Source organism: Plectropomus leopardus, chromosome 1, assembly GCF_008729295.1.
Source record: "Plectropomus leopardus isolate mb chromosome 1, YSFRI_Pleo_2.0, whole genome shotgun sequence".
Taxonomy (NCBI): Eukaryota; Metazoa; Chordata; class Actinopteri; order Perciformes; family Serranidae; genus Plectropomus; species Plectropomus leopardus.
Genome location: NC_056463.1, coordinates 40,075,815 through 40,089,279, shown reverse-complemented (window position 1 = coordinate 40,089,279; position 13,465 = coordinate 40,075,815). Strand labels below are relative to the sequence as shown.

General features: G+C 39.3%; 1 protein-coding gene across 2 annotated transcripts in view; it reads left to right on the top strand.

Moving 5' to 3' along the window:
* Window positions 1-13,465, top strand: part of adamts17 (ADAM metallopeptidase with thrombospondin type 1 motif, 17) — a 143,782-nt gene that overhangs the window by 24,900 nt on the left and 105,417 nt on the right. For both annotated transcript variants that reach the window (XM_042485175.1, XM_042485184.1), the window contains exons 4-7: window positions 7,871-8,043; window positions 8,883-8,966; window positions 11,118-11,272; window positions 11,517-11,560. In XM_042485175.1, coding sequence (XP_042341109.1) covers window positions 7,871-8,043; window positions 8,883-8,966; window positions 11,118-11,272; window positions 11,517-11,560 — 456 coding nt within the window. The remainder of the gene's footprint in view (window positions 1-7,870; window positions 8,044-8,882; window positions 8,967-11,117; window positions 11,273-11,516; window positions 11,561-13,465) is intronic.

Here is a 13,465-nt window from a genome sequence, read left to right as displayed (position 1 = left end):
CTTTGTGCCATTTCTGCTGCCCTGAATTGTCATGCAAATGACACAACTTGGCAACTTGAGTCTCATCAGAATTTCCCAATTTCCCACTCATCACGATGACTTTTGAGGGTCGTTCATGTGCTCGTAACTTGAAAATACAATATTTCATTAAGGCAACATTAGACAACACTTTAAAGACAACACAGCGCAGCTTTCCCGTAGCCTGGAGCTGCACTTTAGCAGTGGAAGAGACACAGTCTTGATAGTTGGTAACTCACCAACCCGTGGCAACATGAGCCAGAGGCATCACTTGATTCTACTTTTGTTGGCTTTTTTATGAAAACCCAAACTGAGTGATTTGCAGCTGCTCCTATAAGAATCCAATATTATATATAGGCTGATACTTTCTTTTACAGTATTAAACTAAAATAGCTCTGCAGTGAATAAAATGACTCTGCTTAATGCCTTTCACCTAAAAAAAGCCTGCGCCCACTCAGCATCCTGGCTTTTCACAGAGTTAATGGTGCAGCAGAGAGGCTGCTCTCCATTGCTAGAGACAAATATAACAACACAGCGGAGCACAAAAATTAAAAGTTTTGATGCACCGACATTTTTTTTATAACTGAAACATTGCCATCTGAATTGTATGAAATCTATTCATGAGGTGCTTGGAGATTTCAACCCTATTACAGTGTGTACAGCAGGGGGTTTGAAACAAAGGGGTGCTCCCATGTTCAGGATGAGGTTGAGGGTGGAGCTTGCAAGCCAGCGCTTAAGTGTAAAAAACTGCAGTTCTTCTAATGGCCACTTGAGGCTGGCGCCAGAAGCGAGTCAATCCCCATAGACCCCCATGTTAAAATGCCTGACTTTACAGCAGAAATAAACATGTTTACAGCGTGGTACAAAAAAAACACTTTTGGTCTCTATAGCTAATTTTGTAGATTTCATGACAACTGTACATTTTTTATATAACTCACATGTTTACAAGTGAGCATCAGCACAGCAGTTAAAATGTCAGCTGAACATCAGAGGTAACTGAGTGAGGAGGCTATTCTGTAAAACAAAAAAAAAAGCATCAGTGAACCTCCTCTGGTTAGTAGCAATGGCAAAGAACTGTGAAAGTCCTCCACTAAGCAGACAGTCACAAGCAGACAAGCTGTCCAGCAGCAGAGACAGTCACTGTGCCTAATCTGTCTGCTGTTATCACGCTTGTTGGCTCGCAGACAATTAAAACTGGCCTCAAACGTTTCCCACGTTTCCCCCTGTGCACAGTCATTAACCAGAGCAGCTTGACCTTGAGAACCGAGCTGCACCTCCAAAGTTACATAACACCCACTGAGCTAAAGACCACCAGCACTTCTGACAACCCGTATAAATAAATTATTTCCATATGTTCATAACTGGGGCATACACAATAACTGGAACCTCCTCTTTAGAAGGAAAAAAGAAAAACCTGCAGAGCTGAGTGAGTGTAACTGCTTTGCCGCCGTATGTGTCTTTCTCCGCCATCAGAGCGAAGCTGAGCAGGGTTTTCATGTTCTAATGACACAGTCCTGAAGAGCTTCATGTAAACACGCCATTCTGCTGCACAGGGCCATGTCTGCTGATGCTGAGGGACTAAGAGAACCTTTTAGAACCACTGAATGACATGAATGAAGTTATAATGACCTTTCATCCTTTTTTTCATTCTTTGCTTCCTTTCCTCCTTCTTTTCTACTTTCCTTCCTTCCTCCTTTCCTCTTTCTTTCTTTCCCGTCTTCCCCATCCATCCTTTCATCACTCCATCCTTCCTTCCTTCCTTTGTTCCTTCCATCCTTCCTTCCCTCTTTCTTTCTTTTTTCTTTCCTTCCTTCCTTCCTTTGTTCCTTCCATCCTTCCTTCCCTCTTTCTTTCTTTCCTCCTTTCCTTCCTTCCTTAGTTCTTTCCTTCCTGCTTTTCCTCTGGCCATCCTGCCATCCTTCCTTCTTTTCTTGCTTCTTTCCTTCTTTGCTTCCTTCCTTTCCTTCCTTCCTTCATCCTTCCTTCTTTTCCTCCTTCCTTCTTTACTTCCTTCCCTACTTCTTACCTTTTTTCCTTTCTTCATCCTTCCTTTCCCTTCTTTTTTCCTTCCTTCCTTTTCTCCTATTCTCTTGGGGATCCCCTTCAGTGATATATGACAGTGCCCTCTGCATGCAGGGCTTGCAGTGTTGACAGTGGTGGCAGCAGAGTGTGTGATGGGAGGCTGATCTGGGCTGATCCAGCTGCAGTTCTCAGAGGGATCAGAACATTTTACTGAGGAGGTACACTAACTGGATGTGTGTCTGCTGCTGCTGTCCTGAGACAGGTGCTGGATTTTACAGTCTTTCCTGCATTCATGTCTGCCTGCACTCAGCCAATCCTCTCAGCTTCTCTCCTGTGGTCCACTCCTCCTCTCTTCTCTTCTCCTTTTTCACCAAAGCCTCCATTTCCTCCCCAAAACCACATGGTCTCTGGAGAGAGATGCAAACTGAGGCATACTTTATATCCATTAAGAATCTGCTCCATGTCCACAGGAATTCACAACATGACAGACTCTCTCTCTCAATAGAATTATCAATTCATTTGGCTGTATTGTTAGGATGTAATACCGTAGATGCTGCCAAAACACTTATTTAAATGTAGAAAAGTTAACAATAATCTCATTGCGCTGACATCAATAAAATAAAAGACAAACATTCCTACAAGCTCTCTCTCGCTTTCTCTCGCTCTCTCTTCTTTTTTCTAAAATGCAAAGAGACTTTATATGAAACAAAGTATTGCCAAAGCACATTGTACAGGGTGGCTATAAAAGGGAAAAGTGCACATTTTAAAATGCGAACAATAAAACACATTAATATTAAAGTGAAAAAAAAAACCCAAAACAAAACAGCCATATCAACATTATGTAATGTAGGCTGAATCTCTTTCCATATTGCCAATTTCCACAGCACATCTATTATTTGTATACATTGTTTTAATGATATCATAGGTTTTCCCCCAGCACCTCTTTCAGTTATTTTCACAACAGCAACTGGTGGTTGCTAAATTTCAGAACTTAATTTTAAATTTTAAAATTTTTCTTTTTTTTTAAGTTCACTCTTTATTTTATTTCTCTTTCTCTCTCTCCTACACTCTATGAATAGATGGAGGAAAGTGTCAGTGTTCCATCCCTTTCTTTTAAGCCCTGCGAATATGTGACGCTGCTGGCTATCTATAGAGTACTGCAGGGAGGACGTTTTTCTGCAGGACGTCTAATCGTTATGATATCACCTGTGACCAATTAACCAGGTGTTTCTTGAGCAGTCCACAACTTTCCCAGTCTTTTGTTGCCCTGGTGCCAACTTGGTGCTAACAATGAAGTTTATCAGTTAGATCAATAAATATATTGTCTTTCTTCTGTAGTCAATTGCATAAAGGTCCAAAAGATTTCACAAATTATAGCATTTTATTGTTATTTGGGTTTAACACAGCGTCCCAACTTTTTTGGGAATCAAGGTTGTTCAAATATAATAAAAATCATTATAAAATGTTATCAGTGGAAGTTTGCTTTGTGACTATCATCTGTCTCTGAGCAACAATAGTTACTTTAGGCCTGAGCAGCAGCAGTAGCAGTCCAGTCTGTGCATGTTGCCATGTTCTCTGACAAAGTGCTGTGTAAGCAGAGGCATTGTTCCCTTGTGGTGCTGCTGTAGCTTTTACACTTCAAAGTACTGTGTAATTTGTCTCTTTGTGACTCAAACACATCCTCTCTCCCTTCTTATTACAAGATTTTTTTCTTCCAAACATAGAGCAGCTCTCTGATCCCTGCCAGAGAGGCTCATTTTCCTGCCTGGGTGGGATACACTATGTAGCAACTTTTATGGGACCACTAGCTCTCAGCTGTCTTTTTTATAAGCTTATGCTTCCAGGCGCTATTTAGGTTATTGGGGTACTTTATTATAAAGTTTATGCATGGTAGCTCCACTGCTGAGCTAAGTAATCAAGGAAACTCAACATGTGGATTAACACTTTATGATTAAATTATAATGATATTTCTAGAAAAACTTGTAAGCTGGACAAAAGGCTTTGGGGAGATTGTAATATTTCATACCTTCATACTTTCTACTTACTTTCAGCTTTTCAGACAAATAAATACACAATAGATACCCACAAAATGAAAGGTAAATATTCTATATACTATAAGAAATATTCTCACACTTATTTTTCTTTTTCAACAGAGAAATACAAATGAACACCTTTTGAATTCAACTTTCTCTCAGTAACAGAAGACTGACAAGGCTTAATTGCCTTGTTAACTCATCTTGAAACACATTTCATTCAAACTAGACAGAAACAAAATAAAACTCACCCAAACCGTCTTGGTTAGTCTTGCTATTAGTGTTATAGTAAGTCCACTGTTTCAGAAATCACCAGCTCTGGTTTGGTCAAAATAAATCCTTAAGTTAGATGTAAAAAAACATGCTGTTAATCCCCACTGTCTCTCTCTACCTGCTGGCCGCTGGCTGTTCACAGTCCTGTGACTTCCCCCATCACCACTAAGTGTTGCTGTGTCTTTCAGCTCAGCTGCCTGTTCCAACAGTAGAGACCAGAGGCTGTATTGAGACCTTTATGATGGTATTGAAAAGCATACCTTCTGGGTTTCCAAATACCCTGGTATACTGTAATATTGTGATACCACCCAAGCCTACTGGATGACTAAAAAAAAAAATGTTTGACTTTGTAAAAAGAAATACTAAACAATGAAAAAATAGAGTTTTCTTGCAAACTGAACACTTCCACACCTGCAGCCTCCAATCTGTTGGACTGCAGTGACTCAGAGACCCAAGTGTATCGACTCAAATGTGAGTGAAGAATTTTATACAGAATGTATGCAACATTATGTGGATTAGTTTGGCTTCCAGTGAATTGGGGTCCTTTAAATCTTGGTTGGAAGTCAGTGTCCTTGTGAATCAATAATGCACTGCTACATTTGTACACTCCAGGAAGCAGGCTAAACAGGCACCAGATGGGCCAAAGAATATACTGGTCATTCCGACCAAGAACTTGGCCTCTGCAGAGTTCAAATAAGCGGTCCCAGATCGACACTGGAGCCCCCAGCTAGCTGAACACAAGGTGAAATGTTAAAACATCTTAACAGTATTAACAAGCTAACTTAATGTCAACAGCAGTGGTGATGATGTAAAGGAGCATACAGGAGTAGAGACGGGAGGACCCGAATTTTCCTTTGAGACATATATATATATATATATATATACAAGGTAGTGCTGGACTGAGAAGTTTCTGTTAATTTTGCTATTTTATGTTGTTAAAACACAAATGACACCTTAATGGTGTGAGGGATGGGTTCAGTGTGTTTTATGTATGAATATTGTGATTTTTGAATAAGTTTGTAGTTTACTCCATCAGTGAGTTGCATTTCATGACTCCAGCTGTATTTTCCCACACCATTTTGAATTGAATGCTGCTGGTTTTGTGGAGTTTTCAATCAAATTAATATAGTGAACAAAAACTAGTCAAAAGGACAGATCATGAAGACTCAACATTAGAACTTGTTCTTAGTGGATGTTGCGCCTTCACTGATGTTGAAAAGGATTTAATTTCATGCATTGTTTCATTGTTTTCACCTCCAAACTTTGCATGCTCTCCCTCATTGTGTCTGAACCATGAGCCAGTTCATGAAAGCGAGATATAATGAAATGTTGCACTCAGTTTTCATACCATATCATTCCATTCCATATCAGGAATTATGTTTAAATTGGCCAAACTCTGACACTTAACTCAGACCTAATTTGTGTATTGCAGACAAGGAGGTAGTTTGTAAATCAAGAGTCAGGTTGGTGGATAGGATCACAGTGAATCTGATGTCTGGCACACACATTCTTCTCAATGCAATATCTCAAGAAAACCTTGAGGGAATTTCCTCAAAACTGGCACAAATGTTTGATTGTACTCAAGGATGAATTGATTAGATTTTGCTGGGCAAAGGTCAAGGTCACTGTGACCTTGTGTTCATCTTATTCTTGTGAACACAATAACTCAAGAACATCTTGGGGGAATTTCTTCATATTTGGCACAACATTAGAGTGGACTCAAGAAAGAGCCGATTAAAGTTTGGTGGTCAAAGGTCACTGTGACGTTGCAACAGGCTCATCTTCGTAAATGCAGTATCTGAAGATAGTCATGGGGGAGTATCCTGAAATTTGTCAGAAACATCACCTTGGACTAAATAATTAATTGATCAGAATCTGGTGGTCAAAGGTCAAGGTCACGTTGAGCTTATTTGTTAAGAACCTCAAGAACCTTAGGTGTCCTCCTCGAAACTGTGCTGATTGTAGAGATCTTATGTACTGCAGGGGGGAGATGAGTGTGAAGCATCCATGTTTTCACAGACATCCATGTTTTCACAGACATTTTCACACACAATCTTTCCCTTATCTTAACAATGCTGCACTTGCCATGCACACATAATGTAGATAGAAATTATTTTTAACGAGGCTGGAACTAGAGGTGTGCAGAATTGACTACGGGGAATTGACTTTAGCTGAGTCTGTCCATCCCTTCTCTCTCTGCCTCCTCCTGTGAGCCGGGTCTGCTCAAGCTGTTGTGCAGGTACCTTCATGTCACACCTGTAAGGGGATTTTCAGTACTTGACTGATGGCATTACTGACACAGTTTGGTTGGCACTAAGGTCATCCTGAGCTTCCATTCCCAGAGGTTTTTTGTAGCAGTGTAGTATTTTATTGTCAGCATATCACCTGTTTTTGATGAACACTGAAGACTGCCCGATCGTGGTCCTCTGTTTCAATTCTGAAGCAATCTGTGGTTTTTGTTAAAATGCAAAACATTTGGGGTCTGTGGGAGTCTCCAGCAATAGGACAACTAAGAGCCAAGCCCTGCAGTGCTCCCATAACATCACTCAGCCCAGACAGAGCATTCAGAAATGCATCGACCCCCTCATTAGTCTTAGCTCCCGCTTCTCACAGAGTAGTATCATTTTGGAATGATCAGGAGTGTGTTAGTGGAGAAAAGGCGGCAAGGGCCTCTAGCAAGCTGGTGTGTCTGATCTAAAAGTAGACGTGAGCCAAACCAGGAGAGATGGTAACAGACATGTAGTGTAAACATGTGTTCAGGGACTGCTCTGAGCCTTCAGGACTTGCCTAGACTGATCTGCCTGCAGAGGTTTGCTATCATATACAGCTCCACATCTCCTGATTAGCTCCTAATGTTCCCTGACACTGTCACGCTGTGTAACCAGAGATATTTATATCAGGGATTCTCAACCTGTTTCATGTCAAGGACTGCTTAATTGTTCCACATTAGGTCAAGGATCCCCATTTGATCAGATTTTGCCTCAGGGAACTCTATCTGAAAATATTTTAGCTGTTATAAATCAGACCACAACATATATAGTTGTCAACTACAGCTGAGGAGATGATTGGCAAAAGAGTGAAACTTATGACCAGAATAGTTATTCTTGTGATTCCTGATGGGGATCCTTAATTTTTAATGATACTGATACCATTATCAAGACTCCTTAATGATCTGAGCCTTTATCAATACCACTATTGAAACTTTTCTGTTATTTGTTCCTAATCCTATTATTTTCAAATATTCTAATTAAAATATTTATTTTTAAAATCTTGTTGTATCTGTTAACAAAACCCCAGTGATGCTTGACTAATGCAAAAGAATGCAAAAATCTCAGAGGAATACACAGCAGTGAATCCATGTAGTCTCAGTCTCATGGTTTTTTGTTTTGTTTGTGTTTTTCTGCAGCACAATGTACTGGTTTAAATTTGTTCCTAGTGGGCCTGAGTGCCTGTGCTACTTGTCCCTCCAGCATAGTGTTTCTAACTCTGGTCTTCCTGTTTGTCTCTCTGCCTTTTTGTGGTAGGGAAGAAGAAGGAGAAGATGGTAAAAGTGGGTGAGGAGGGTCGCGGGAAGAGGAACTCCATTCGCCTGCATGAAGCGTACACTGTGGAGACAGTGGTAGTGGCAGACTCCAACATGGTGCAGTACCATGGCGCCGAGGCGGCACAGAGGTTCTTACTGACAGTCATGAACATGGTGAGAATCCAGAAACATTACAGTCTTAGCCTTCTCCTCCCAAAGGAATGTCGATGCTCAGCGTTTAATTCTTACATAATTCTGGATAGTTTAATAAATAATGCATACCATGGTCAAATGAAACTGTAAATGTCCTCCTTTTTTATTTCATAGATTACAACATTGGGTAATTTCACCACCATTTGAGCACCAAACTGGAAATTTCCTCAGTTTTCATTTTTGAAATCTGATTACCTTATACTTGAGTGCAGTGCTTGAGCAAATATAGCCTTACTTAAATTTCACCACTGTAAACTAATAAACATTTTAACTGTATAAATCAGTTAAATGTGTAATAATGGTAGTTGTGAAGTATTCTGTTTCCACTTAATACCGATACTAATTACTAACAACTACCAATATTTTTTCACATCAGAATAATTCAGAATTATTCTGGCCAATAAAAAAAACCCCTACATATTTCAATTTTTATATGATAAGAATGTCAACCTTGAATTAAAAATAATGTGTTTGAGTACATTAAAAGCATCAAAATATAATTTGTTTATAAAAACAAACAAACAGTTGAGGATTCCCATAGACCCCCACTACAAGGGTGTGGGCTAACAGGTGATTAAGCCCATGGCATCAATATCTCACTCCTGCCAAGTACCCAAAGTTTGTAACCCTGAATAAAGGTGTCCACGAGTGTTCTAAGGCAAGGCAACATAGTGTGAGCAAAATTTGCTTCAAAGTCACAAGTATATATAAACTCAAACATTATTACCTTGGTTCATCTCTGCTCACATTTTTCTTACCTGCTGGTAAAATCTGTGGTATTGTTGGTCTGTCTCTTGCAGGTCTACAACATGTTCCATCACCGCAGTCTGGGAGTTAGGATCAACATCCGCGTCACCAAGCTGGTGTTGCTTCACAGCCGTCCAGTAAGCCTGACTTTTAACCCCTAATGGTCCTACTTTAGCTATGTGTTGAGCATTACAACCTGACTGTCACTGACACACAAATGCTTGACCCACCCTATGTGTGTGGTCTGTGTGTGTGTATGTGTGTGTGTGTGTGTGTGTGTGTGTGTGTAAGGTCATGCCCCTCAGGAAAGAAATTCCCATTTTCTTCTTTAAAGTGCTTGGTCCTTCTGAATCCAAAAAAAAAAAAGATTCTGAGTGATCTGCATTAACATGATTAACATGTAGCAAAATATGTCTCTTAATTTTTACTTTAAGTGTTTTATCTGAAATAATCAGGTCCCAGGCAAATGAAAGTTTCTCAAAGGTTTGTGAAGTGTATCCATCCCTTTCTTACTGCAGGAACTTGTGCAGTGCAATGATATAGGGCACATTGGTGTTTTTAGCACCGATCTCATTGCTTTTTTTCTTGTTTGAAGCTTTGAATATTTCTGAGATATATATATATATATATATATATATATATATATATAAACTTACAGGGGGGTTATATATATATATATAACCCCCCTGTAAGTTTACTTGTCAATTTGACCACTTTCCACTTTGACTTTATTTTAAATACAGGTTACTAAAGATTTATAAGCAATGTGTACGTGCAAAATCATGCATACACCTATTCCCACATAAAAACTGCCATTTGTTGAAATTGAGGAATATGTGGTGAAAATGTGCGCACCTCACCTAGATCCCAGACCAGGCGTAGACGTAGAGGATTTTAGCTGGGATAGCTGCAGGTGAGTGTGTTTTAAAATGAGCACCATGAATAAGTCGATCAATATGTTTCCATGCCCAGTTTAGCTGAGCTACAGTTATAGCCTCATTAGGCCATTTAATTGGACTACTGTCGTCACAAGCAGCTGGAGAGAATCCATTTATTTACGGAAGTATGTTCGTCTCCTCCACAACAGGTGGAGATTTGCCCTCTTTCAGCTAGTTACTATAAACCTATATTATTTATACAGTCTATGATGTAGACCCAATCACAGTTATAACTGTTTATTTACAATGACTTTGGGGCAGAAAACCGTAACGTACATATAATCAAATGGCACTGAGCAAACTCTGCCCTTACTTATTACATTGAAACCACCTAAAAAATCAATAACAGTTTTAGTGTACGCTATATTTAGAATATTTTCCTTACTAACAGTGGAGCTGCTACTCTACCGCTGCCTCCATCAGCTGCCGTGGAAGGTAAAGAGGAGATAAGATTCAAATATAGTGAACACTTACACAAAAAAATGTCTTAATTTTAAAAAGTATCTATGGATACATTTTTTCCGCACCATATTTCTAAATTGTAATAACTGAAGATATAGTATTCTAGAAAAAAATTGTCTATTTTTTGATAATTCCATAAAAAATTCTTGCAATTTAAAGGACATTCCTTTGTCATTGCCTTTTTCCCCTAGGTTTTTGTTTTAACCAAAAGAAATCAAACCAATTTGCTAAGGTTTCAAATAGCAAATAGCTTGGGAAAGGTGTCTGAACGCAGCACAAGAAAACAAGATTTTAAAGGGTAAATGCTCAACTTCGCACAGCACACTATTACATTACCATTACAAAATATTAGCTGTGGGAATCACCTGAGGCCAAACAATATTATATATTTTGATATATTCGTGATACTGACAGCATGATACAATATTATAGCAATTTTTATCTTTTTTAGATGTGATGAGCATTGTTATAAATTATTCTGCAATATGTTGCGATTTATTACCTTTGGTGTCCCTGTAGCAATATGATATTGCCACAATAAAATATCAAAATGCTATGCTGTATCACATTTTTTTCCTAGGCTGTACAAAATATACAGCAATAAAGGGCTATTTACGGAGTTCAAATTCCTGTTTTATGTTTTATAAAAGAATTGCAAAAACAATTGTGCACTTTGCAATATTTATTGAATAGTTGTTAGATACATTTTGTTATATATATTTTATTGTTATACATTTTTTTCTTTCTGAATTCTTTGACAACAAAATGTTACTAATTTGAACTGACTGTTGACCTGTTTGTGAGTGTATTCAGACAGTGCGGCTCATTACTAGGATGGTTTGTGACAAAGAAGCAGCAGAGTTAATGTGCTCTGTGTCTGTTGTTCAGGCGAAGCTAAAAGTGGGCCATCATGGAGAGAGATCTCTGGAGAGCTTTTGTCACTGGCAGTATCAAGAGTTTGGGGCGCGGCACCTCGGCACCAACCACATTCCTGGTGGAAGGGACGACATCCCACCAGTGGACACCGCTGTGCTGGTCACCAGGTATGTAGCCAACACTCCATCAGTAAAGCAAGTCCATCTCATTTAATCCAAATTGCCTGACTGAACTGACACTACAGCTGGCTAGCTGCCTGACAAACATAATGAACAAATGTGAGAACTGATAAGCATGAGTTTACGTTAAACTAGTTTTACTGAAAAGGAAAAATGATGGGCTGGTTTCAGTGAAATTTTAGGTAAATATGGAAGAAACACTAAGTTAATTTGGATTTGTGATCTATTTCAGGACAGATTTCTGCGTCCATAAGGACGAACCCTGTGATACTGTGGGTGAGTACTATTCTTGCACTGTCTCTCAATTTCAATTTTCAGTTTCAGCATACCTTTTTGGTGTTATTGTCAGGTGAGCAATATTGCTTTGATGATATGATTGAATCAAGACATGAGGGAAAAATACAATTCATTAAGTCAACTAAAATAAATCAATATAAAAACCTAAACATAAAGAAAATGCTACAAAACAATTAACACGTGATTGAAGATTGTCTAAGCCAATATAATCGGTGTGTATATGTATGCTTGGCATAGGTCTACTACTGTATAAAAAAGTGATTGAGGTTTCTTTAGGGTCAGTAAAGAAACAATTAACAAAAATATCTTCATGCAAAAGTGTAAATATCAAAAGTAAAAAAAAAATAAATAGATTAAGTAAAGAAAGGGCAGATTGTGAGCTGTGAGGAGATGAACTCCAGCTGTTGTGTGTTGTGTTGGTTGCCTCTTACGCTGTGACATGTGCTGACATATTGTCCTGCTTCCATGGAGCTGACACTATTTTCTCTAAGTATGTTGCATTTTGATCTGGTCAGAGAGTTTATTAAAATCTTGGAGTCTCATGGCTTTATATTTGCTACATTGAAGCAGGAAAATGTTTCTCTGTCTCCACCTCTCTGTGTGGACAGAACTGGCACAGCCTGTCCTCTCCGGGCCTGTGTCAGCCAGTCTCTGTGGCCAGGCTGTGATCACTTAAGCCTGGTATACACCCTGTGATTTTGGGCTGTCCCAGACGAAAGATGACTAATGTGACAGAAATGTAACAATATCTTTGGTTGGTCTTTTGGTTTTTAAATGGTGGTCCTACACAGTGAGAGAGGTTCAAGGATGGCTGTTGTCATGGTCTTGCGATAAAACACAGCCTGGGATCAAATTCTGTTAAAAAACTGGGATGGACATCTCACTGTGTGACAGCTGTTACGACCTACGTCTCCTGACCAACCAACAGAAAAGCAGCATGAAATGATAAATTGACTAGCACAGCTAGTGAATGCTAAATGCTAGTAGTTGCTTATAAATACTTGTCTCATTGCAAAATTGTTATGCCTAGGTGGCCTCTTTTCCCTAGCCACGCCCGCATCCAAATTCTCCTCCTCTTGTTCTTCAGACCTCTTCCGACACACATAAATGCCACTATAGCAAAGGCTCCATTTGCTTGATTACATTATTCTCTCACTACTACAGCGACGTAGACGGATGACGCATGCTGATGATGTTTTGTTCTTGCATAATGATGTCGATGGATGTACATAGTAGCCTGCAATTCAGTAGGTGATGTCATCATACAGTTTGCATATATCAAACTTGATGTCGTACCCAAGCTTATCAGATCCATGTCACTCAGTGTAGCTGCGCTAAACTTGTGAGACTGCTACTCTTGCACAAGTCTATAGGAGGCTTACGGTCTTGGTGATCTGGAAACAGCTCTCCAGGTTATATATTTGCAAATCACAGTAGTGCTCCATGTCAGCAAAATGTGACTAAATAGTCATGGTCCAGAGCTCTGCAAAAGCCCTGCTCTGTGTGTGTGTCTGTGAGAAGCAGAGAGACATAGAGAGAGAGAACCAAAATGCGGTGGCTTTTGAAAGCGATGTGACAATTTTTAGTCAATGTTCGCAATACAGTCATTTTATATATCACACAAGTCGCAATACCTTGAGTATATTTGATATAGCACCCACCCCTATTGTAACATGTGAATCCCTGGTGTGGGATTGATAGTCTTTCTTAAAGCTGCTGTGATCGAACAAAATTGCAATGTTGTGCTTAATTCACGCAGATATGGCTGAATTTGTGCGAACTGTTGAGATTGCAATATCGCAAAACTCTGGAGGGACTGAGATTTACTTTGTCTGCTATACTAATTGCAGCGCAGATTTACAAGGGCATTGTCAAGTCTTAAAT